Source organism: Chlamydotis macqueenii, chromosome 3 (genome assembly GCF_036417535.1).
Source record: "Chlamydotis macqueenii isolate bChlMac1 chromosome 3, bChlMac1.mat, whole genome shotgun sequence".
Classification (NCBI taxonomy): domain Eukaryota; kingdom Metazoa; phylum Chordata; class Aves; order Otidiformes; family Otididae; genus Chlamydotis; species Chlamydotis macqueenii.
Genome location: NC_141558.1, coordinates 49,107,189 through 49,134,362, shown reverse-complemented (window position 1 = coordinate 49,134,362; position 27,174 = coordinate 49,107,189). Strand labels below are relative to the sequence as shown.

Here is a 27,174-nt window from a genome sequence, read left to right as displayed (position 1 = left end):
TCGTGACAAAGAGTGCTTTTCTGAGTAGACACAATAGGTGCTTAAAGTATACTGAAAGCATTTTGGGAAGATCAAATTCCTGTAGTTTAGAAACAGTTATCTACTGGGGAGCTCCAATAATGCTGTCTTCGCTCCCAGCAGCCCCAGCAGCCCCTGAAATCCAAGCAAGTGCATTTTTTTTTTTTACCTCAGATTACCTTCCAGACAGGCCATGAGTGGAAAAAGCAACATTGCTTCTCCTTTTCCCCTGAGAAGCAAGGGATCACCATCACTGTTCATAGGGAAATTTTGTACGTAAGGAGTGGCACTCAAGCAAACCATTGAGGTTTACGTTAGAATGGCATTCAATTCCCTGCTGTTCAATTACTGGGCACCTTCTGCCTGGGGAGCCCTGCACTACCAGAGCCAGCAGGAATTATTTTTCTTTGGTTCTCCTTTCCAGTGGCTCCTAGCTACTAGCTGGAACAGGCTGGCAGGGGGAAAGCAGAAACAAGATGAGGCCGAGAGAAGCCCTCTAGGATCCCCTCACTGCGTCAGTTAATGCCACAGGCAACCCCCTCACAAGCCAAATGGGCAGAGGAGTGATGTTGCCAACAACTGACAGAAAGTCCATAGCTGGGCTCCAAAACAATGGCATTAAGAAGCAGTTTTATGATCTGCAACATGAGTGATGCCTGCTTTCCTCCTGATCTGGCTCCTGTGATCAGCTGAACACATCGACCAGAGATTTTCTAGGGGTACTTAGCCAGACTGTCTCCCACGTGGATTTTACAGTGTCTAGTATCTTAGCTCACCCACTGCTGGGCCTTCAAGCTGGTCCACCCATGAGCCTTCCTCATCTAACAGGTTGCTTTCACAAAACCTGTAGGAACGTTATCGTCTTTGAGAGCTCTGCCTCTTTACCTGACTGAAGTAACAGACAGCAGCTGAATACAGTTGCAGAAAGAGCATTTTGTCTGCTTACGAAACTGGGCTCAGCACACGTGCAGGTTTTTAGCTGTCTTGCATCTCTTTTACTGTACAGCAGCTTTTAACTGCCTCGCTGTGAAATATTAAGGACTAGAAACCTACAGAGCAAGGCGAGTTTCATGCATTTGAGTATCTTCCAAAACAGCTACTGCAAGAGTTGTCGTCACTGCAGAGGGTGTACAATAATCAAAAGCAGTGTATGTACCATAGGACATAAAAGGAAATATCTTAAAATCCGCCTGTGAACTTTACAAGGATCTAACTGGTAACAATCCTTTACAAGGATCTAACTGGTAACAAAAAATATTTAAAAAAACTTTTTAATTCACACAAAATCATTCCCCAGAAAATTTAGAGATTTCTTCCATCTATGGACTAATGTATCATGGCACCAGGACATGTGGTGCCACTCATTGGCTGTGGCATTATTACCTTTCTCTCTACTTCCCACCTCAGTCTTACTTAACGCTGGGACAGCACTGCTTTCCCACCAAGGTCTGCCTAGTGCCTCCCTTGCATGTGATGCCGTCACAACTTCTGTGTCATGTCTTCCCATACTCTGAACTTACAAGTACTGAAACTCTGAGACATTTACGAGATGACATTTATGAGTGGCCGTACACTTGACTGTGAAGCTGTAGAGCTTCTCATGAATGGACATTATTAGCAGCCCTCATGAATGGACATTATTAGCAGCCCTTTCTGCTTCAAAAAGGTAACCTGCCATTAATGTGACGAATGCTAACACAGTATCTGACTTTCGATTTCACACCTCTAGGGTCACATCCTCTTGTAGAGTATGATCAGTCCTGCAATTAAACTCAGAATTAGACACATTTTAAATGTTTGCCCTCACACGATTCTTGAGGGTCCACCCTCCAAATCCAGAGGGATTGGAGGGCTACTTTCCTTAGCCAAGTTCTTACACATCTGAAGAAAACTGTGCCTTCTGGGCCTTTGTTTACCCCCTGAATGCTGCTTCCAGGCTTCTACTCCCATTGCCTTTCTCCCTTCCCTTGCCCTATTCCTGCCGCCGTCCCTGCTCCCGTCGCAGACCTCACTGCCCGACGCCCAGCGCAAACCTCCAGAACAGCCCGGCTTCAGTCCCACCGGGGATAACACCCTCGGCAAGCCGCAAAACGCCAGCGGCGGCCCTCCCCGGCCCCCAGCAACGCCCGGGGACACCTATTTCGGGCGGGGAACGACAGGAGGCGGCCTACGCCGGGGCAGGGGCGCCATCTTGCGGGGAAGCGGTGGCGGCCCGGGGGCCAGCTCCCCGTTGGCCATCGCTTTCCGCCACCCACCCGCGGAAGCCGGACGGGGGTCACGGCGCCCTTCGGGATGGGGATGGGGACGGGGACGGGGACGGGGACAGGGACAGGGACGGGGACGTGAGGAAACAGCACTCACACCGCCCCCCACACCGTGCCCCTCCTCAGGCGGCTTTCGCTGGGCGGTGGAAAGCGAGGGGCGGGGCTTTCGGCGGGCCAAGCAGCCGCCGGGAGAGGGTGTGGGCGGGGGCGCGCTTGCGCGCCGCCGGTGACGCCGGGACGCCTATGGTGGCTGCACAGTGACACGTCTCCTTCCGCGGCGGCGAAGGGGGCGGGGGAGTGCCCGTTCTCGCGGGATCGCGGAGGGGCTGGCTCGGCCCCGCGCGTAGCCGGGAGGGAGAGACCGGGCCGCCGGCGGGGGCGCCAGCGGCGCGGGGGCGGCACGGTCGGTCGGCGCGGCGCTGAGAGGCCATGGCGGGGCAGCAGTTCCAGTACGACGACAGCGGCAACACGTTCTTCTACTTCCTCACCAGCTTCGTGGGGCTCATCGTCATCCCCGCCACCTACTACCTGTGGCCGCGGGACCAGCACGCCGGTGAGCGGCCCTGCCCCGGGCCCGGGCCCGGCCTCCGCCTGCCGCCACGGGCCTCCGCCTCCCCCGCTCCTCCGCCGCCCCCGCGCCGCGGCAAAGCGGGGCCGGGCCGGGCCTCCCGCCGTGCCGGGCCCGCACCGTCGCCGCTCCGCCTCGCCTGCGGCGCCCGGCCGGCCCTGCGGGGAGCCCGGCGGAGCGCGGGCCCGGGGGCTGCCGCTCCCGAGGGGCGGGCGGTGCGGTCGCTGTCAGGCGGTGAGCGGTGCCCGGCGGGGGACAGGCGGCAAACGGGAGGGTCTCAGCCCCCATCCTCGAAAGCCCGCTCAGCTCCGCGCCTCTGCTCCTGCAGAGTCATTGCTGCGCCGGGGCTGATGCTTTGTTTTGGTTTTTTTTTTGTGGGTGTGGTTTTGTTGTTTGGGGTTTTTTTTTTGGGTTTTTTTTTTGGTTTTTTTTTTGTTTTTCTTTCCCGCCGTGTTTCAGGGTGGATGACCTAAATTTTCGTTGTGGGAAAAGGGTAAACTATTGAACGTTGCTTTGGAGTTGAGGCCAGAGAGGAAAAGTTACCAGGCTCTGCTTTTGTACGCTGTAAGGTCATAGCGAGTGTGAAAATGGGGCTTGAATTTTTTCCCCATTGCAAGTCATGCAGTGTCCTAAGCGCTGAATTTCTGTTCCTCTTAGGTGATGTCTTCTGGTCCAGGTGGTGTTAGAAAGTTTCTGTGAATACTTCTAAATTTCTTTTCCACAGTCACTTCTCACTCTGTCTTTCCTACGTCCCTTTATTCTTGGAGGGAGAAGGCATTTTGGTATATGGGCTGCCAGGAACATGCTTTTAACTGTGGTTTTGAGATGGAAAAAGGCTGTAGAAATTGTGCTTAAAGGCAGGATAGTAAATGTTCGGTAGTACAGGGATGCTCGATGCTGATTCCTGTCACCGAAGCTACTGACCTTTTAAGAACACTTGTGCTTTGCAACCTGAGAAAAATCTGTGTTGTTCACTGCATCTTTTTACGTTCAGTGTCTAGTGGTTATTTAGTGTTTCTGGATGCCATTTGAAATGGCTTGTGTGGTTCAGTTTAACTCAGTTTCATATGTGAAAGAAATACTCAACAATCTTACTCCTGTACCTTCCTAGTAAGGAGTAGGTAGAACAAAAGTGATAGAACAAATGTTAGTCTGGTGTTAAATCACAGCTGTTTATAATCAATCTTGGTTGTTGACAAACATGCCTGTGCGTTCTGATGGGGCACTGACTAGGTATAACCTCTTTAGAAGATTGATCTCTGCCCTCCAGATTACTACCTGTTGTATGGATGTGGAGTTAGTTCTTTCTGTTGGCAAGAAAGGTTTCTCTGCGTTGTCTTGCCGAGTCCTGATTGTTGCAAGAGGGAGGCGTTACTGTTGCTGAAGACATCTTGTAATCTCTGGGTTGTTTTTAAGGAGTGAATTACTTCTGTAACCTTTCTCCAAAACTCAAGATTTTTGTTTTATTTTTGTTCTGGTGAGGAGTGGGAGGCAGTGGGGGAAGCAAATCCCTCTGTCTCTTGAATAGTGTTTTACTTCCTCTGTAGTTCTTAGCAGCTGCTTCTTAGGAAAACTGCTGTGACTTAGTTGAGATGCTGTGCAAAATGGTATGGCCAGCAGTGACACTCAGTGCTGTTAACTTCACAGTTTCAAGGGGCTGACAGCAGCAGTAAAAGCCGCAGAAGTGTTGTCAAACTTTGAAACACTTTACTAGTCTTATATTTGATCTTCAGTTATTCTTACAGAATGGCAAAAGATGAAAACCGAACTTTGGAATATGGCTATATGGATTGTTCCTAGTTTCCAAATAGGCTTGCCATTAAACATTACTCATTTCTTTCCCTCTAGCCAGCATTGTCATGTGTGTGGAGGGCCTGCTGCATAGCATTCTGCAGTTAGTGCTGGATTCTTACAAAGCCCTATCAAACCATGCTTTCCAAAACACAAGGTAAATTTTATTATTCTGTTGCTACAAAAATGAGTCAACTAAGTCAAAATCACCAGGCATGGCAATGAATGGAAATGGAAGAATTATTTCTGCCTCGTAATTGTCTTAATGGATTTTAACATGTGAGTATAGTCCAATTCTCAGCATATGGTTTATTAGCATGCCTACCATCTCCTGGTTGGGTTCTATTCTGCAGACTCTTTTCAAATAAAGAGTTGAGCCGTTGCACAGATGACATTCAGGACTACTGGAGCGCTCCCGTGCTTCATTGTGGTGTTCTAGTTGTTTAAGTGCATGGCTCTTGTGCGACTCACTTCCAGCAAAATCCTCTGAATAGTCTTCACATAGCTTCATATGTATTCAACCATACCTGTTCCAGCATTTGAAACGGATTTCAGGAATGACTTAAAACCTTGTGATAATGCAAAGTACTGATTGTTTAGCCGTGACTTCTTGTGTTCTGAATAGTTCATTAAAAAAACCCCAACAAACTAAAACACATGTGTAATTTTGGAAGCTAAGAGAAGACCTCTGTCTTCAGAAGAGAAGTTTTCCAGCACTGCTAGCTTCTGATTCTTGTAATGAGCAGGAATATCTGGACTTTGGTAAGAGATGTTAATTTTGATACTAATTTAGAGCAGGTTTCCCAACCAGTGAAGCACAGTAGTGGACCAAACGGAGTAAGCTGTGCTGAAATCTCTGGTCTCTCTGTGTAGGACCAACTAACGCTTTTCATCTGAAATAGGATTTTGTGCTACCTGTGCTAGGGAGTCCAGCATAGAGATCCCTTTGTGGCCCTGGGCGTGCAGTTGGTGAGGTCCAGGTGGACTAGCTAGGTGTTTTGGCTCCAGCTGCAGCAGAGCCTGCCAGGAGTGAGAAGACTGGATCAGAGGGAAATTTTGAAGCAAATCACATGCCTGCCTTCCTCATTTCAAGACCTGTTCCCTGAGCGAACCAGAGCACCCAAAAGACACAGAGCGGATTCCTTTTTTGGTAAAAATTAGGTTGGAGGATGTGTTTCGGCCACATTGTTTTGTGAGAGCAGACTAGAGCTAGTCTGGAGCAAGAGTGAAATGCTTATAGCGGGGAGATTGAGCCTTTGGTGCCTGATGCTTCCTTCTACGAGTGCTCTGCCGTAGATTGCTGGTACTTGATACAATAGAGTGTGCCAGCAGAGGGGGAGAAGTGAGAGTGCAAAATGTTCACAGCTCTCTTCAAGTAATGATGGTCTGTAACATTTTAGGATTTGTTCTGTGCTGTGGTTTTGTAGTAAGTGCCCACAGAATAAATTAAAGAAAAAAAAAAAACCTCAGTGTTTGTTTTTCACCATAGTGAAGATTGGAAATTAAGAATATATCTATATTGCTTTACTACTTAGAGAAAACTCAAAATGTGTTACCTATTGTCAGTTTTTTGGTAGGGTAGCTTTTTGGCAAGCCATGAAGAGTTTGCTCTTGGTTATTTTTAAAATAAACTTTGAAAGGCCTTTTTGATACTAGTGTATTGAAAAAAGGGTGATTTAACTTTTTGTGTCTGTCAAGTCTTGAGTAAAATTTGAAGTGCTTTTATTTCCTGGATGCCTAAACCAGCTTCCTGAAGGCATTCTGAGAAAGTCCCTATAAAGTATTGCTGCAGCCTGCAGTGGGGATCAATATTTATATTTGGGAGGATTTTGCTGTGGTATGAACGGTCCTATAATTTCATTACCTCAGCTTTGGTAAACTAAACAAGCAGGTAACTAACTTTGTAAAAGGGATTTGTCCCAATGACTTTATCTTCTTGGTGTTCACTGTAGAGCTAATAAGGCTTTTGTAAAAGGTTAATTGTTCAGCTTTGTGTCTTGGGCTGCAGTTTCATAATTGCTTCAAGGCAGCAGTGCGCTATCAGAGCAAGTCTGGTATTTCTCCTCCTCCCTTGTGCCAAATAGAGCACCTGGGCGGTGTGGAGCACTGGAAGAAACTCATTTGAGCTAAACCAAATTTTTTTTTTTTTGGGGGGGTCTTTCTTCTAATGTGCATTAGTTTTTGGGTAGGACTCGCTTTGTGAATGCCTGGGATGGTGCAGGATGTGACTGTTAGCTGGAAGGGGAGAAGACTGGTTCTTTTGGTGCTGCTGATGGATCAGGTGATGGTGAAACTACCATGTTGTTTATCTTTGACTTGTATATTTAAAACATATGTGTGTTTCACTATTAAAAAAACAAACCAGTTCATACTTTTGTGGATTATTTGTATTTTCAATAAATGTTGGTATAACTAACATAATGACTGTGAGGAAAACTATTGCAAGAATTGTTCTTCATTTGGAACAAAAAATACAGTTGCTAAAGATATGGTTATTCTGGTGCAGATTGACTTAACTAAAAACTGTTTTCTGAAATGGTAATTTTCAACTTGATTTTCAAAAAGTTGATTGTGAGAGTTGAAGCAAAGATGTTTTTTTTCTCAGCAATTAGGGATGGATAAATGCCCATCAAAGTGTCTTAGTGTTGTTGAATTTGCTTTGAACCAGTTTCACTGTAGGCTTGTGTGGATTAAATATCAGCATCTAAAAAGGAAATGGAGAGCAAAAGGTGAGTGAATTTAGTTGGATAATGTGCCAGTTGTTACACAATGCTTATGTATTTGCTGAACTTTGTGTACTTGTTGACTTAGACCTGTGCTGCTGAATTGAGACACATAATTATAAGGCTGTACTGAAACAGGTGGTCATAGACTGTGATGTACTTTGTAGTTAAGTACGTGTATGTGTGAAAGCTTGTAGTTCTGTCCAATTTTTGAGTTTATTTAGGTCTACATTAGCTAAATTATCGTGTTTTAGAGCACTGGGTATTCATAATGTGTTACAAAGCTGCTGGGAAGAATAAAAGTCTCTATCCTGAGTCCTTTACAGTAACTTGAACAAAACAAGATGTTGACAACAGTTCAGAAATTCTAAAGAATAATAGCTATGAATGCAGGGATAACATTAATGGAAGTTTTCTCTTGCAATCTCGTCTGAAAGAAAAGCGGTTGTAGGAGCTATTCTGCTTGGAACAGTTCTTGTGGAAGTGTAAGAACAGAAAAACCTACTGTAGGAATGGAAAAAAAAATAGCTGCTGCATTTTGATATCTGTGAAAAAGTATTGATATAAAATGAATAAAAGCTGTTCAGTTTACTTTAATTGTGATGGAAATCCATATTAAAGGGGTGGGGTGTTTTTTTTTTTTTTTTTGATAGTTCCCCCCAGCTGTATTTTGTCACTAACCTGTTGCTCACTAACCTTTTTCCCCTTCACTGTCCCGTCTCAAGTGTTTCTGTTTGAGATGTAGCAAAAGTTTTCTTGAAGAACACTGGGTTAATACAAATAAAAACTTTTAAAAATATCCTTTAGGAGGCTGTTCCCTGCTAATCTTTGATGCCATGCCGCTAGGAAGTAGCATAGGCAGTTTGGGAATCCCTGTTCTAGTCTGGCCTTTTTGCATTGAGGCTGGGCAAAGTACAGAAATACTTTAAAAATATAGCTTATTAGGTGACTGTTAAAAGGGATAATAGAGTATAAGAGTGACACTTAATGCTATTTTGTTAATTGTTTTACTATATTGCTATTTTGAAGCAGTAGGGTTTTTTGCCTACTGCTATAGATAGGTAGTAAGTGGCACCAGCGTTCAAAACCTTGAACAGAAGTCCTGAGAAAGTCCTTCTGTCAAGGTTTACTGTGTTAGCAACCATACATCTCTGTGTATCTGCCCACTCTACTGGATATCCATATGTAGTAGTGTAAATATGAAGGTTTCTCTGTGATTTTTTTGGTGCATTTTTCGTCTGTAGATCTCGAAGCTATCTTCAGAGATCTGTATGAATCCCATCCTTTAAGATGGAAGTAGAGGAACTGAGGATATAAAATTTATTTGGCTGTTTAAGGACAAACAGTGAATCTGCAACTTGGATGTGACTCAAGCCAATGTAGAAAGTGCAGGCAGCATTTCTTCCGTTTTATCTGTAATGGAGTAGTAAGCGCTTGTACGTTACAGCAGCTGAGGGAGAGGAAGGGCATCTTGGTACTACCTAATACTGCTGCTCCCACTCCCTGGTAAAATTCTTCGGTGCTGCTTCTAATCTGCTGGTGAGATAAGACTGGTTGAAGTGGGTCGGCTGTGACCTCTGTCCTTGCTCACAGCTTATTGAAATCTCATTAACCTTACCTCAGAAGTATTTCAGTGTTTTGGTATCTGGTAGTACAAGATGAAAGTACAGGATGCTGGTAAAGGACAGGGTGCCATGCTCATTGCTAATGCTTATGGTGGATGAGCATGGATGTGAAAACTTGATGTCTGTGAATATAAGCATTTTGTGCCCATATGTGCATGTGCTTATCCTTTCCTGTTAATATAACCTTTGAGCATTGTGTCAGGAAATGGGAGGAGAGTCAGTGGAACTCATTCATTTAGAACTGTTACTACAAAGAAATTATTTTTTTTAGGTATTGAGAGATTGAGTGTAGTATGGTTAACTTAAACTATTTCAAATTCATAAAAATACAGCTTATTAAAAGGGGAGAACAAGAGCATGATGGTGATACTTAATGTTATTTTGTTAATTTTTGACTGTATTTCTATTTTGAAGCAGTAGGGTTTTTTCAGAAACATTTGAAGAAAGGGCAAACATCATGAGCTGTCATTAGTAATGCCTAGCAATTATAGCTAAAAATACTTTTCAAAACAAAACGTTTGGACAGAGTTTTCTAAACGGCTCTGTTATTATGAAAAAAAGGCATGTCTTTTCATGAAATTTTTTTGAAGTATTTTAATCTTATGATAAGCATCATAGCCTCCTAGCAGTAAAATAAAATTAATAACCTTGTATTATAGATTAGTTGAGTAGCTCCAAGACTGTCCAGAACACTTAATTCTGAGGAGCTTTTTGTTGCAAGATAAAGATCAAGCTATTACAAGAACTTTATCTCTCATTGTATGTACATGAAAATAAAGCTGTTTCTATTTTTTTAAAAGTCAACCTTTGTTATGGAAGCTTATGAAAATAGCATTGTAAAAGTTGCATTATATACCTTGTTCTTCATTTTGTACTTCCTGCAGGGATATCTCGACTGCTCATGTAGATGCTGCTGAACTACAAGGATGTACAGGCTAGGTATTATAGAATGCAAGTTAGTGCTCTTTAAACTGATACATTCAAGGGCAAAGTGTGATGGTTCAGTTATAGTTTCATGAGCGGCTCAACTGTTCTTGCAGTAAGAGCAGGAACTTGAGAGAGAAGTGAGGTAAATTGTGAGGAACAAGATCAATGGTGATTCTAAATTGAGTAGGTTTGGTGGTTTTGATGTGGTGTTTAGTGGTGTGTTGTGTGGGTGTGGTTTGGTTTTTTTCCCTTCATATTCATGCCTGTGAAGAAGGGTGCAGATCTGCAGCGTTTTGCACAAATCTAGACCGGGGCTGCTGCCGCATCCTTTCGTCCTGCGGTGCTGCCTTCTCCCACTGAGGGAGTGGTAGTCCTTTCCCTCAGTTAGTCAGGACCTGGCACACATGTGCCTTCATTTCACGGTGAGGGAGGTCATGCTGCCTGGCCCACATCAAGAGTAGGGAGAAGCCCAAAATAGGTACTTAATTTCTTTCTTGAGGAAAAAGATTTGTGTCTGCACCAGGTTTTAAATAAGTGTACTACTGAGAAGACTGAAGAGGTGATTTCAGATTTTCACTTAATGTTTCCCTTGTACAGAAAATAACTTAGAAGCATTCTAAATACATATCTATTGGAGGAGATGTATTTTGGATTCAAAAGATGCCTTTATCTTGGTTGGCTGGTTGAACTATTTGAAACTAGGATATTTGCTAGCATTGTGACTTCTACGAAGGCTTGCCAATAAAGTTTCAAATACCAATTATATATATATTTTTTAAAAATTTTATTTATTTAATTATTATTATTATTATTATTTTTAAACAAAAGAGTGGATATACTAGGTCAGGTCAGATGTCTTATATACATGGTATTACAAGGGTGTATACCTTAAGAAGGGAATAACAGGACAAGCATAAATGATGCTTCCTTTCCATATTCTCCTAGTTTCCAATGCCTTTCAGTTCAATGACTCTCTTTTAGTGTATCATCTATACCATCCTATAGGAAGGAGTTCGCCAGCTCTGTTGCCTTCACTGCATATAATCACCTTTGGTTTGCATCTGCTTCTGATTTTATTTGATGATCCTTATTTGCTCTACTGGAAGCGGCAGTAAACATTCAATCCCGTCTGTCCAGACTGTCACTTCGTTTTTTTACAGCTTTCCGTTACCTCTCCTTGCACTTCTGTCTCTCCCAGCCGAAAGATTTGTAGCTTCTGTTTTGGACATAAATTCTCTGATACGTTCGATGGCCCTTGTTCACCTTAATTGAATGTTTTCTAGTTGCCCCTCTTTGAAAAGTGGCCACTAGGACAGTGCATCATACTCAAGGTTGTACATAGCTTAAGCTTATGTGGTGGAATAATGTTCTTTTCCTTTCCTCAGAGGAATGCTGTAAATACTTGCTTTGCTTTTTATAACTAATAAGCATTCAGCTGAGGAAGAACAATTTCTCACAGCACCAAGATCGCATTCCTGAGAAGTAAAGGTCAGCCCCAAGCTCATCCTTATATATATATAATTATATATAAATAAAATTAGTATAGTCTCCATTACTCTTTACATGTTCATACCCTGAATTCCACGTGCCTTTCTGTAGTCCACTTGCTTGAATTTGCAGTTCTTCATGATACCCTTGCCCTTGTTACACAGAATAGGTTAATATTATCCAGAAGCTTTATTTTACTGCTCACTCCTTTACCCAGGTTACTTGTTAGTGAAATGTGAGTATCGTAGTTTCAACACAGATTCCTGCAGAACTCCTTCTGTTATGAGAACTGGCCATTCACTCTGTCTTCTAGTCACATACTTATTTTTGCAATAATTAAATGGTTGTCCTGAAGGACTTTTAGGCAGAATCTTTCAAAAGCCTTTTGGAAACCACACACTACCTTTAAGGAAGCAAAAGTCTAAAATACTTGTTAATAACTTTATTTTTGTCTAAAAGTAGTAAGCAGATTAGTGTACAAATGAACTTTTCCCCCCTTTAGTTATTAAAAGCCTAGCTGTACTAGGATCTTGATTTTTTTTTTTCTTTTTTTTCCTTTCATTTGCTTAAAAGCTTTAGACAATGTTGGATTAAAATACTAGTATCACTGGAGGGCCTGACTAGCTCTTTCAGAGTAATTGAAAAAGATGGCACTCGAAGTTTCCTTTTGTACCAGTAGTTGTTCTATTTCTTGAGAACTTGAAGGATGTGTTAAGATGTAGTTTTGACTGGATATTCACATACATTTGTTAAGATGTTATAATAGGCATTGGTGAGAACTCTCTGAAAGTAAGAGTTATATTGATGAAAAATTGCTTTTGAATCTCGGGAACTTTGGATGCATCCCTAACATTTAGGAGGAAATGGAGGAAGCATGGGATTCTTCCCCAGATTATTTACAGAAATGAACTCTCTACATCCTCCTCTGATAGGGGTGCTTTAACAATACTTTGATACATGGATTATTGTTTGTGAGATTAATTCAAAAGCCCACAGATGCATTACGCCTTTCAAGGGTGTTTAATACCTATTTTTGAAGCCATAGAAGAGATTCACTATTGTTAAGGGTTTTATCTGTCAAATGAGAAGTCAGTTTGACTAGAAGAAAAGCATTTTTCCCCCACCTTGTCTCCCTGTAATCCCGTATCAAAGGATGGTGTCTGAAGTGCTCTTATGCTTTAATGGGAAGCCATGATCTGAAGTGAGAAGAAACAGAGAAGTCTTATCTGCTTTTCAGACTCTGGACCTCTTTCCCTGACAGAGTAAGTATTCCAGACCTGAAATCCAAAGAAGGTACAATTCCCATTTCACTGCAAAGCTTTACCCTGAGCACCATGTAATGTATTTACTCCTGCGTGCCCAGGGTCTGCAGGATATTGCAGGGGCAGAGTGCCAGTTCTGTGGCACGGCAAATCCACTTGTGTGAAAGAAAGCTCCTTGGGAGAGGACAGAAAATCAAAAAAGGACCTGATTTATCCACAACTTGCTCATTAGGAATACATTGCTGCTTTTGTTAAGCACAGTAATTATCTGATATTCTGGCTCTTGATAGCCTTTTTTCTTTTTTTTTTTTTTTTTTTTTCCCCTCCCGCTTCAACCAATTTCTTCCTAACAAGATAAGTATTTTCTTTGATGCAATCACAATACGTTGTCTGTAAATAAACAGGAAATCTGTTTTTCCTGAACACAACAGGAATATAACTTTCTTACTCAGGGTGATGTTTTGCCAGTGGCTTTCTGCCTAAGCTGGGAGTGATGCTGTCTGTACTCTCCTTCTTTCTCCCAAGTAGCTGCCTGTTTTTGAATTCCACAAGTTAATGTGTGTTAATGATGACATGTGACAGAGGAAGTGCCTCAGGATAGCTCTGAATAGTCAGGACTTCAACTTCGGAAGGATTTGATTCTCTGTCTATGTTCCAGACAGATAATTATAAACAATCATTCATCTTTTTAGTGTCCTGTTTCCTTTTGGGATTGTTAATCAAATAAGACCATTGCCCTCCAAAGATCAGAAAGAAATTAATGAGATGCTTTTGCTTTGATATGGTTTAATCAACTGTAATTAGATTTGATCTAGACTTGTTCATATGCATGTGTAAAATGCAATGGCTGCTTAGCATCATGTCTTAATTCAGTATTTATCTGAGGAGGTCTCCCCGTACAGCACAGCTGTTCCAGGATGTCATTGCCATGGGTGCTTTAACTGGCTTAGGTGTGTGGTGTTTATTTATCCAAAGGGCTTAATTTTTGCTCATACCACTTGGCTTGGTGTGAGCCCTTTTGGGGTTTTTTTTTGGTTGTTTTTTTTTTTTTTTTTTGTTGGTGGTTTGTTTGGTGTTTTGTTCCCCCCCCGCCCCCGCACCTCATGTCAGACTGTTCATAAAATGTGACTCCTGCAGCTGTTACTGGAAGGCTGTACGAAAACTTTGGTTCTCTGGTTTTTATAAAACACATTTAGTTTCTAGCCTCGTTTTCCCCTGTGGTCAGTATTTATTTGATCTTATGCCAGCTCTTTAATTTACCTTGCACAAGTGCGTTTCTTTTCTCCACGGTGCCTTCCCCTAAGGGCCTTTTGGAAGCTTTTTGGCGTCTTCATGGTAAGATGAAGGGTATTGACTGTTCGTGTGGAGAGGATGTAGAGGGGAGAATGGAGAGGGTAATCTGGTGCTCGCAGGGCTGGACAGTCAACAGGTTTGAGAACTGGGATATTGTGTCACACGGTGGTACAGATTTTTAAAGACAAGGCACAGAAGCTTGTTAAAAACATCCCAGCAAAAACACTGAAAGGAGTCATATCCTGTTAGACTTAATTTTACAGGATTAAGTAAACAAAGTTCTCTTACTCGCCTTCTGTTTCTCCAAGAGGACTGGTAATCTGTTTTCACATTAGTTGTAGGTATTTCTGCGAGCAGCATAGTCGGTTAATGTCTCGGTTGTGCTGCAGAAATGTCTGTGGGACGTGATACGGAATGGATCAAGTAGCTGATCTGGGTCAGTGTGGTTGAAGTGAATAGTTGGCTTCATCTTGCTTCAGCACTGCACAATTGAATTTATCAATAATATTTGAAATAACTGATTTATACTTAACATAAGCACGTCTTTTATGAAGATTGTGATGCTTGATTTGTTTAAAGTATCATCTGTGACCTTTTCATAAAAGGTCACACTATAGCTCATAGTTGTGCGGTGACTGACTCTCAGAACGTTTTCTTCCCTGTTTCTGTAGCAGAGCTCTTTAGCCCTTGTAACTTAATCATCTGTCTAGTCTTTAATGCCATCAGCTTTTTTTGAAATGCTGGTTCTATGTACTGGTAATGTTTCTCAGTTTTGCATTAAAAATTGTAGTTAAATTTTAAGCAACAATTAGCTCACTTCTAGTTGTGGTTGATCCAGTTCTGAACCAATAGAGATCTCTCCCAATTTTTGTCTTAAAAGAAAAAAAAATGCAAAGAGAAAATGCCAAATTAATTTGCAGTCTACCAGTATGGAGTCAGTGTTGCATTTTAACTCTGTTTTCATTAGCTTCTGATTTTTTCCTTCACAGTGCTTTCTAAAGCCTTAGACAAGTGAAACTAAGTGGGCAGGTGCTTAACCAAATATTAGTCATATCCTTTTTGTTTAGAAAGTTTCTTGTTTAGTACCTGTTTTAAGTATGTGAACAATCTTTGCAGATCAGAGGAACTGCAAAATACTTGTGTGGTTTGCCTCTTGCAGAAAATTGTGAGACAAGTTTGGAAGCTTATTTTGAAGCCGTGCAAGAGCTGGATGAGATGCAAGGGAGAGAATGATCCTCCCTTATTGCCATCTCTCCCTCTTTGGGGGTGATGGGACTACTAATCTGATCTTCTCAAGGAATCCCATCAAACTTAATGACTTAATGCCATATTGAGTTTTGGGGAAGATATACTTTATAGAATTAAGCAGTTCAGAATAAGCTGATACACTTGTTCTAGTAGCTTGTCTCTGCAAGCTTTAGTATTTGTCTGCTTTACTAATTTGTGGGTGGCCAGGTATCATCTGTGTTTCCACTCTACTTCTGCCAAATCAGTCAGCATTTAAAATACCATCCTGTCCCTACATCTGATTGGGTTAAGTCTGAACTTGTGGTTGGTCTGGTGCACAGTATTGTCATTTATGGTCACCTCAGATAGGTGACTGTAAATTGAAGTTCTAGATGTTTCATCTGAATTGCATGCTTACTTAGAAATTCAAGTAGATCACTGGGCACCATATCCCACCTCCCAGTGTTCAGAATAGTTAGTTCAGAATAACTAAATAGAGGTTGTCACTGTCTTCCACAATCACCTTTTGGAAATTTGCAAAGAAAAATGTTTCCATGTATCATAACTGCTATTTTAGTTAAGATGAGGACATCGCTTTGTTAAAAGTGCAAAGTGGAGATTTAAGACTTTAAGATATGATTGACACATGCTTTGGATCAAAGTTGTTAATATAATTCCTGCATTTAGATAATTCACAAACTTCTTTTGACTTGGCAAATTTAGTCACTTTGTTCATCAGCGCTATCTAAATGTGACAGGTTGATCCCCCCTCTCCCCCCCACCAATGTTTTCTCCTTTAGTCTGAAAAGGGCCAATTGGTCTTACTGTTTTGTGGGTAAGGTCATTACAGTGACCTCCTCACTTCAGAAGTGTTGCATGTCAGACAGCATAGTCTATGGATAGACAAGTTACTTAAAAGATAAACAGGGTGGAAGTAACTTTATAAAATATAATTTCAGTCCTTACGAAATTCTGTACAAGCTGTTTGCTTTCCACTGTATTTTTCTTAGCATAAAACACTTTGACTAAGTTGGTCTTAATTAACTCTGAAATACAACTAAAACTCTCTTGAGAGAGCTTCCATGCCTTATCATGGTGATGCTGACAGTAAAAATACAGTTTCCTTCCAGCCTAATCCTGTCCTGAAAGGACATGGGAGGAAATCTTCTTGGTTAGTTTGTCATTAGTGCATATACTGTCTTGCCAGGGGCCTGTATTACTGAGCTACGTGGTTTACAAATAGCTGTTATCGTACTCTTCCTTCCTTTCCCCTTCAACAGGAGAAGCCTAAATGAAGGCAACTTCTAAAAAGCAGATATTGCAAAGAGGAGGAAAATGCATCATTTTTGAATTCAGGAAGTAGCTATCGCTCCAGCCGCATCCTTTGGTTGTATACAGACACTGTTTTGCGTGTGGGTTAGGTGGTTGGTTGGTTGTTTTTCCTGCACACGGTAGCTGACATAGCAAAATGAGTGACTTGTTGGAGTTAAAATGGCAGAAGTACAATTTACAGGGGTACATTAGCCAGGCGAAAGCTGGGTTCATAAGCGTTGCTGGGTTCACAATGGTAGCTATGTGGCATCCTGAAGATAGAGTGGATTCCTTTTAGGTAGCAGAGAGTAATTTGAGCAACTTCCTGTGTTTAAGGATGTGCAGTGTCACTTAAATGGATAAAAAAACATTCTTTACTCCAATATCGCTGGGCCTTTGTTAGTCTTCCAACTGACCTTGTACTACCTGCTCCGGGATGAAGTGAGCATGTTTATCATTCTGTTTTTTGTCAAATTGGTTAATCACACTCTTTCTCTTTATTTTTATAGAGCAAATTCGATTAAAGAATATAAGAAACGTATATGGAAGATGCTTGTGGTATCGTTTGCGACTGTTGAAACCACAACAAAACATAATTCCTACAGTAAAGTAAGTATGTTTCATTTGCATGACTTTCCATTTAAGCAATTCCTACATTGTTGTTTTTATAAAAATACTTTTTTCTTTGTAATCAAAGTAGCTGGAATTAGTTATATAATAGTGGGTTTTGTGTCAGAGAAGAGACATTTGCAGTCTGTTATATTTAAATAGTTAATAATTTATCATTATTATCTAGTAGGACTTGAAATCAAGATGGGTACTGTTTGTCCTTCATAAAATACCTGCTAAATGAAACCAGTGAACCTCAGCACTAATAAATTAGTAAACAATGCATTTATTTGTTTAAAAAAATAATCCTCCCTCACTGAAATTATCAGTGCTAGCGATGTCTTTTCATTTAAATATTTAATATGTAAACATATGCATTCAAATATACAGTAGTAATAATCTGTATGTTCAAAGTTTATGGTTTTATGTGCTTCAGTTCTTTGTTTAGTAAAGCTACCCTTAAAATATTTTGCTGTCTTTTATGTATCTGTTGCAGCTTTTTTTTTTTTAACATTGACTTTGTCTATGATCAGGTTAAAGTCATCCTTTAAAAACAGGAAATACTGTTGTATACCTGCTGAGGACAGACAGTTAAAAAATGAAAAGAGTCTGTGTTGGTAGTGACTTGCCTGTGTTTAAAAAAAAAAAAAGAGAGAAAAGAAATTAATTAGATGTTAGAGCAGCTGTCTCATCTGTGTAAAAGATGGTGTTATAACTGAAATACTCGTACTTGCTTTAAAAGGGCTTTAATATTTCTTACTATTTTAATATTGTGTCTTGAAGACTGATATCAAATGGCTTCTTATGTTGTTTGTAGAATTATACTAGAGCTAGTGGATTTGTACATTTAAACAATTCTTTCTTCCAAACAGGAAGATAGTCCTCCTTGCTGGCTGGGCATTATTTTTGTTTCTTGCTTACAAAGTTTCCAAAACAGACCGAGAATATCAAGAGTACAACCCTTATGAGGTTTTACATTTGGATCCTGTAAGTAATAACACATTTCACTGGTCTGTACTAATATAACTGTGTATTCTATGTCTAGATCTCAAATTTAAGACTTGTTTTTTTAAACAAAATAAGTTAACTTTTGGAATGTATCTAGTAGTTTCTTTTTTTTTTGGTGTCTGAAAGTTGCTGCTGCTTATTGTGAAGTCAGTCATTAGATATTTATTGCCTATATCTGTACTGATTTATAACTTCTGTGTCTAACTCCTTCAAAATTCTAATGATTTTCTTAATAGTGAGACGGATTTTTTAAAATATGTTTTGAATCTTAGTGTGTTGTTTTCCTCACTTGGTATAGGAAAAAGTCATGTTGCCTTGTATGGCCTGTGAAAATCCTCTCCACAGCCATTTTTAGGGATGCTGCTGAATAATCTGTGTAAACAAGAACGTGGATTCATTTGATTTACAGTTGTCATATGGCAATATTTCTCTTGTAAATGAAAGGTTTCACTAAAAGGTGTTGGTGATGCCCAGTTTGCTGTAGTAAAGGTTACCTGGGATCTCAGTTGCATCTGTGAATGCAAACAACAAATTCTAAGTAACAATACCAGCCAATTGGTTTGTTAAACTGGGAAAAAAAAGAGGACATAGTGTTTATCTAGAAAACAGATGCTGTGTTTTATATTGAAGGTCTGATTCAAAATGGATATAAAAAGTTCTATATGCTGAGGAGACAGACGTTCTGGACATCTCTTAAACTCTTATTTAGTTTTGTCAAACTCTTCTTCATCTTAACCACAATACCTCAAGCAAATTCTATACTTAACGGTAATTATTTCCTGATACAAAACTCCTCTTTTGAGTAATAGTAGTCTTTTCAGTTCTGAAGTCTGATGTATATTTTACTCTGCAGTCTAAGGAAATAACACTGTAGATGCAGCTCAACAGAAGAATATGGAAGAACTCTGAATTCACTCATTTTGATTAAACTTGATGTGTGTGCTAGTGTGGGAGAGCTTAATATGTACATGAACACTAACAAATACATCACTTGCTGTTAGTGGCTTGTTAGCATAGGGATAGGTGTCACTGATACTACTTTTCTATGCTCAGAAAGCCATTATAGCAGGTGAGTAGACACCAGCCTGTTTCTAGTGAGGCAGGTAGAACAAGACCTGCCTGTCATATGCGGAGGCAAGTTATTTAAATTCAACCTCTGCTGAGTTTATTCCTCTGTGAATAACTGCTTGTTGACTTGCGTTCTCTCACTGACACACAGGAACAAGGTAAATTTTTACTATTGAATGGCATCGGTTGGCACTGTGCAGTTTAAATGTTCATGTATCTGAGTTAACTTTGGTTAAGCAAATCGGGCAAGGGATTAAGTCATCAGAGGATTTTCTTTTATTGTCTTTGGCCATTTCTACAAGAAACAACTCTGAGTGGGGAAAAAGTATGTGTATAGTGAATTGTAACTTCATGTTATTGATGAAGACTTGTATGTATGCTCAAGACACATGCAGCTTATCCAGGCAAAGAAACCAATACTGGAATGCCCTGAGAACAGATAGAGGGATGGAGCATATTGTCATAAGTACAAGTTGAATTAAAACCGGAGATGTTACAAGGGGTGTGAAGAGATGGGTGTGAAGATAGATCAGTTGAAGTAGGACTCAAGATAGTCTGAGATTCCAGAGTGTGTGTGTTTTTTGTATTTCTGTGCTGTCAGAGGATTTCTGTTAAATCCCCTTGAAAAACTTCTAGTTCAGACTAAATGGAAGTTAGCAGCTTTCTTCTGTTACCATTCAAGTGGAACTTCTAGTTATTGGCAGCTCTGCTGATATTGAAGTGATACAGATGTTAAAGTGTTGTTAGATAATGGAAATGTTGCTGTTAAAATAAAAACAGTACGCCTCAAACTTAAAAAAAAGAGAGGAGGGGTTGCAGACACAAGCACTTGAAAGTTTTGGTACACAGTAATTCTTTTGCTCATTTACATTCACACTGTGTCCAAGATTTTTTCTTTTTAGTCTTATGTTAGCATATTAGCTTATAATAAGAAACTTTTTTCCTCCAGAGGAGAACCACAACATGAACAAAGTCCAGATAATGGACATGCACCTTATTTTACATAAAATATCAGCACCTTGTTTTGAACACAGGATAACTCTTTTTGGAGAGCATCACTTAAATTCACTGATACATAAGGCACTCAGATTTGTTGAAAAAGTGTCCTTACTGCCATTTTACAGGTGGGATCCAAGACAGAAAGATGAAGCTCAAAGCTGATTATAATTTTGGTTTCTTAATGTAAGACAATCAGCACCTTCGTTTTTTTTTGGTTTTTTTTTTTTTTTTTGTAAGTAGTTATTACAGGGAAGCTCTGTGTTCCGAGCAGAGTGCTGACTGATACTAACTGTCCTAGGCTGCGAAGCATTTCTGTAAGTCAGGTCTAACCTCTGTAGCCTAGCTTTTGAAAAATGAGAAGTAAGCAATTAATGATAGATAGAAAACTTGTCATCAGTTTGTCAGGGATCATGTGCAACCTCTGTGACAGAGGGAGAAAAAAAGTAGGATTTTTCTTTTTTCTTTTTTTTTTTTTTTTTGGCAGCATTTATGTGAGCCATGAAAGCCCATCTCTTCTCCAGCAACCTGATTTTTTTTTTTTCTACTTTCCAGCTTCTGCTACTCAACTGGTGTTCTTCATCTAGTCTTGAAATGGCTGTTTTTATTTGAAGTCTGGTTTATTATGGAGTAAATTCATACTGAGCATTAAATGAGGCAGGCATGTTTTTGAAAAGAAGTGTTGGAAAATGATAGACACATTGTATAAAGAGAGATAAAGTAAGAGCAAATGAAGCATCAGGGTAGTTTAATTTTTGGTTTGAATTTATTGAAACAGTACCATCATTTTAAACTTCTTTTGTGTTTATTATACAGTTAAAGTCAGCGTGCTAGGCCACTCTACCACAAAATGTTGAAAAGCCCTATGGTAATGGTTCTGTCAAACTTAGCAGGTAGTTTACTAGAAGAACTTTATCTGCACTTACTGTAAAGTTTTGTGAGTTTTCTTGAGTAGTAGAGCTCACAGTCCAACCTGAAAGTTAATGCACAAAGGGCTGTGTTGCTGGCATTTAACAGCGTGCTGCAGTAGAATAAAAATTGATCTCTTTCTCAGGTACAGGTAATGTATTCTCTTTGTTCAGGAAGTTTGAAATAATTTGTGGGTAGGATGATTCTAGTCAAAGGCACTGTTATGCGGCAGGGCAAACTACTGTTCCTGGTGACTGACAGATTTATTTCTGCCTACAAGCTGCAGGTGAACCATCATAGTTGATCTATGAATTCTTTGCTTAAAAAGAAGAATACTGCAAGTGAGAATTCCTTGTATTTATGAATATGTTTAAGAGTTTAAGGAAAGATAAGATTTGTCAAACACATAAAGCGGCCTTACATTTTTTTTTTCTGTGGATGGATAAACAAAATAATCTAGAAAAAAACCAATACTCAGCCATCTGAATGTCTTTTTGTTAGACTATGACTTCTAATTGTTTTAAAAATATAACTGTTATAAAAATGTTATTAGAAAAATAATAATCATGTTTCCAGGAAATTCATATGTAGTTTTGTGATAATATTATATTAGAACATAATTCTTTAGTTCAATGAATGGTTCAGAGAAACATTGCACAATATACTTTAGAATATAGATATAGAAGAATGGATTTAATTTGAGGTATTCATTAATAACTCAAAACTTTCCTTTTTAAGGGTGCAAGTATATCGGAAATTAAGAAACAATACCGTGCACTATCACTAAAATACCATCCAGATAAAGGAGGAGATGAGGTTATGTTCATGAGGATTGCTAAGGCCTATGCAGCGTAAGTTTCTTTTTTGCCTACAAAAAATGGGAACTTGATATTATTGGGAGGGAGATGTCTAAGGTAATAGCAGGGATAACCTAAGTGGCCAGGGAAAATGTGTTTGGATATGTAATGAAAGTAAAAACATGTCTCAGTTCAGTGCATACTTGTTCTTTACAAGTTAGGAAGGATAACTTAGTTGTTTAGCAACTGTCAGAATATTGTAAGGTGTTAGGTCTTTGTAGTAAACTTCCATGTCGAAAGTGTTTCCAGTGCGATACATATTAAATCTCCAGGGTGACAAAGAACAAAATGGGTGTTGCAGTTTTCAGCCAACCAACCCTGTTGCAGCAATTCTGAAGCATTGTTTAGAGAATAGATACGCTGTTCATTTTACTTGGTAATAAAGCCAAAGAGTATGAGACAGTATTTTAACTCTGTTCCCATCTAATGACAAACATATTTTTTTCTGGTTCTGACTCAGTTTTCTCACAGCTCCCTGTTTCATTTGCGCTTGCCTTGCAGTCCTGTTTTTTCACTCTCTGACTGTTTCATATTACCTGTGTAGTTCTTAAAAGCTGAATCCTCTTTTCCTCCAGTGTGTTTTTTGGCCTTAGCTCTGCTTTTAGGTTTTTTTTTTTTTTTTAATCTGAGAGATAATGTCTAGTCTAATGTCTAATGTGGCGTCCCTCAGGGGTCTGTGCTGGGCCTGGCCCTGTTCAACATCTTTGTCGGTGACATGGACAGTGGGATAGAGTGCACCCTCAGCAAGTTCGCCGACGACACCAAGTTGTGTGATGCCGTCGACACGCTGGAAGGGAGGGATGCCATCCAGAGGGACCTTGACAGGCTGGAGAGGTGGGCCCGTGCCAACCTCATGAAGTTCAACCAGGCCAAGTGCAAGGTCCTGCACCTGGGTCATGGCAATCCCAGGCACAAATACAGGCTGGGCAGGGAATGGATTGAGAGCAGCCCTGAGGAGAAGGACTTGGGAGTGCTGGTGGATGAGAAGCTTAACATGAGCAGGCAATGCGCCCTTGCGGCCCAGAAGGCCAACCGCATCCTGGGCTGCATCAAGAGGAGCGTGGCCAGCAGGTCGAGGGAGGTGATTCTCCCCCTCTACTCTGCCGTGGTGAGACCCCACCTGGAGTACTGTGTCCAGTTCTGGAGCCCCCAACACAAGAAGGACATGGACCAGTTGGAGAAGGTCCAGAGGAGGGCCACGAAGATTATAAAAGGGCTGGAGCACCTCTCTTATGAGGACAGGCTGAGAGAGTTGGGGCTGCTCAGCCTGGAGAAGAGGAGGCTCCGGGGAGACCCGATAGCGGTCTTCCAGTACCTCAAGGGGGCTTATAAGAAAGACGGGGAAAGGCTGTTTAGTAGGGCCTGTTGCGATAGGACAAGAGGTAATGGTTTTAAAATAGAGGGGGGTAGATTTAGATTGGAAATTAGGAAAAAATTTTTTACGATGCGAGTTATAGAACACTGGAACAGGTTGCCCAGAGAGGTGGTGGAGGCCCCATCCCTGGAAACGTTCAAGGCCAGGCTGGATGAGGCTCTGAGCAACCTGATCTGGTCAGGGATGTCCCTGCTCCTTGCAGGGGGGTTGGACTAGATGACCTTTGAAGGTCCCTTCCAACCCTAACCATTCTACGATTCTATGATTCTAATATTAGGTTGAGGCCAGCTCGAGCCAATTATCTTCAAAATTCTTTTGCTAGTTGTCTAGTTTTTATACTGTATGCTGGACTGAGCCAAGTGTGCACTCCCCCCGTCCTGGTCTGGCAGACCTGGGGAGATATTGATACTTTTTGATGAACTCAAACGAGAAATGTTTACACCACCAGTTGATCCCATCAACTGTTGATAGGTGTTTATCCAAAACAAAGGCCACTCTCTGGTTCCCTCTGTGATAGTCAGCTTCTTTGCAGCAGGTGTGGTGAGTCACTGTGGTCAGTCTGAGCTTCATGGCACATCACCCTTGCTAATCCCCTCTGAGCCTTTTTCCATTGTAGGGTCACATCATTGGAGAACCTATCAAGTTGGTGATTTCTGCTTTTAAGTCAATTGTTTTAAAAGTCAGTTGTCTTGGTTGACTTAACTGCTTGAGAGTCTTTTTTGGGGTGAGGTGAGAAGGAGAACCAGCACCATGCTCACTTGACCAATTTTGAAATCATACTTTCTGCTTAAACGCCTCTGCATCACTGTGAAAGTCTCTTCAGGAGGATATTCTGGTATTGCTTTCTGAACTCCTGAAACATCTCACTTCTTTGCAAACTAGCACTCAAATGCTTGGTAATAGTTTGATACTTCAAACACTAGTGCAAGGGCTGTAGCAGAGGCATATCTTGAAGTAAATCACTATGAAGTTCCTTAGCCATGCTGTCTTGAATATAAAAGCTACCCATTCAATGAGTCTAACAAGTGTGAGACTTAAAAATGATCAGGAGATGTCTGACTCACTGATTTTCTTCTGTGAGACAAAATCTTCCATATAGTGAATGTGTGATGTTCTATTTCCTAAAGCAATGTTCTTCTCTGTAGTAACAGGGATTCTGTTTGAGATGGTATATTATTGCTGAGAAACTCATTACAGAACAGGCATAGAAACTGTAAGATTTAAGAGGTGATGTCTTAATTTCATAGAATCATAAATTTATTTCTCTCTTCTTAAATATGAAACTAGGGAGTTCCAGGAGAGAACAACAGCCAAACAAATGTGCTATCAAAGGCTAAAAATCTAGGGTAAGAGAGTAACAGCCTGTATGGACAACTTCTGCTGTATGAACTCATCTTGCATATTTACCTTACTTCCAAAAAAATAATGTTTTCAGCCTTTGTTGTCTTTCAAAATTTGCTGTACGGTAACCAGGCATTGAAAAATGCTTTATGCTGATATGCAGTATGTTATGGGTATGCAGTCACTGTCATGAAAGGGAGATGTGATTCTTCCATCTCCAGTATGAGGGTGCACCTTTGGTGTCTGATTTCTCTTGCTGTCAGAGTGCTAAAAGAATTTGCCGGTGTATCATGGAGTACAGCAGTATTGTTTTATATGAGATTTCATACAAACAACAGCAGAAGCTGTTTAGCTTGTCAAACCATCTCTGAAGGACAGCATAAGTGCCACATTTCTGTGGCATTCTGTTTCTGTTTGTTAGGGATTTAGAGAAATTTTTTACTTCTGTTTTAATTTAATGTCTTTTCTTGAAACTAGCTTAACTGATGAAGAATCACGAAAAAATTGGGAAGAATTTGGTAATCCAGATGGACCACAAGGTAACAATAGTGAATGATGGAAGTCTTGTAATTTCTGTGTATTGAGCTGTGTAATAGCTGATAATTTGAGAAGCAGTCAGGTCTTAATGTATATAAAATATGTTTTTTCCTTTGATTAGGAGAAACGCATTGGATCAATTCTTTACTTGTGAAACTGACTCTGAGGTGGCAGTGGGAGGGCAAGACAGGAAAGAGTTTACTTTCACATTTCTCAAACTTCTCACTGGGGAAAAAGAAGAGTATTTTTTTTTTTTTTTATTAGTCCGCTTCAGTAAGTATTGGGAGAGACTGGCCAATATTAAAGGAGGTATAAACAAAAAATAGAATATTACTCATCAGGAACTTGCCAATTTTAAACATTTCTTGATATTTATAATCAGATACTACAAATGTATGTTTAAAAATTAACAACTAGCTGTAATGCAATAAACACACTTTTCAAAGGGATGTATGTGAGAATACGTATATATTTAAATAAATACTGTATACACATCTGCATTCAGATTGCTGGAAGCAGTACTGTTTGAGTGTAGCTCTATGACACCTTCATCTTGAGGAGTCCTGGTGATTATCCTGGTCCTGGTAGATTGTTCCTGAGCAGGTAGCTACATGGGAATTATCCTGATGAAAGTGTGTTAAAGTTTTACAGTAGATGATAAAAACGAAAACAATTTAAGACTGAAAGTTAATAGATTTTTCTTTTCCCCCCCTCTCCTGTTTGCAGTTGCATGAGCCACTTGTATAACATCTTTATGACCATTGTTTAAGTGGACTAGTTGTGAGGAAGAATATTGTATATTTCTAGCTGTGCTCATTACAAGCCAAAAGGAAAGCCGCCATCTGTTAGGACAGGCCTCCATAGATATCTGCTTGTTGATGCCCTGCACTTTGCGGGAGTAAGTTACACTGCATATCTACATGGAATGAGTTAAGACCAGCTTGTAAGTAGTAAATGGAATTTGTAACTTCATAATTAAGTTACAGGATGATGTAAGAGAACTCGCTGCTGGAAATTCTTCTGAATTATAACCATCCAACATGGGTAATTGATTTTAAAAGGCGGGGGGGAACCCCCAGCCCCTGAAACAGTGTTTCAAATAAATTATCTTCCCTCTCCCTTCAAAAAAATAACTGTGCCAACTAAATCGTAGTCTGACAAAGGCATTTCTGATGGTGAAATGCCACCTTAGTAGGTGGTGGTTCAGTTTCTTTAACCACTGTGTTTTATAGCATAGCGCATTTCTTTCAGCCCCTAGCTTCTCTTTGGTTTCCTAGCCAGGTAAGTAGGAGGACACTGTCCCTCTTGCTGCAAAATACAAATAAGATCTTGCTTCAGAAATGCTGTCACAGTATTGGCAAAATGGCATTCTAAATCTTAGCCTGGTATATGCACAAATAGCTTTCCTAGGACCTTTCCTGATGCTGAATTGTTTTTTGCATCCATGAGCTACTAACTTAGTATTGCTAAATTATAGGATTTCAAGTTAGTCAGTATGTCAGCATCCTTGAACGGACCCGAAGCTGACTTCAAAAGAAAACACGGCCAAAAGCTGAGGATTTAAAAGCTTGAAGATCCTTTTGCAGTTGGCTCAGAGTTCGCCTTCACAAACTTCAGGGACTCTAGATTCGCAAAGGGCAAAGTTAAATGATTTTTTGGTGGGGCAGCAGTTCGTAATTTGAGTGTGAAGCTTCCAGCTCTTCTGAAACCCTAACTCATAGTACAGTGGAGTTGGAGTTCTCTGCTTTGCTTCTAGGTCTCTCATTGTTGCTTCATCTGAAGGGTGGGAAGAAGCCTGAAATTTTCACTCTCTTCCTGTTCTGTAACCTTGTCCCACATTGAAGTGCGAGGAGCTTTCTAATTTAGTGAAATTTGTCTTCTCTTCGTTTATGCACCTGTAGAGTAAAAATCTGTATCCAGGCTATGCGTTCTAGTTTTTTTACTTCTGTGTAGTCAAAGAATGGAGACAGTCCCTTT

General features: G+C 40.4%; 1 protein-coding gene across 1 annotated transcript in view; it reads left to right on the top strand.

The window, feature by feature from the left end:
- Positions 1-2,636: 2,636 nt before the first annotated feature.
- The window catches only part of SEC63 (SEC63 protein translocation regulator), a 58,024-nt gene continuing 33,486 nt past the window's right edge, over positions 2,637-27,174 (top strand). The window contains exons 1-5 of the mRNA XM_086745226.1: positions 2,637-2,835; positions 17,007-17,106; positions 17,979-18,093; positions 21,826-21,938; positions 25,138-25,199. Of these exons, the coding sequence (XP_086601352.1) occupies positions 2,712-2,835; positions 17,007-17,106; positions 17,979-18,093; positions 21,826-21,938; positions 25,138-25,199 (514 nt within the window). The 5' untranslated portion in view covers positions 2,637-2,711. The remainder of the gene's footprint in view (positions 2,836-17,006; positions 17,107-17,978; positions 18,094-21,825; positions 21,939-25,137; positions 25,200-27,174) is intronic.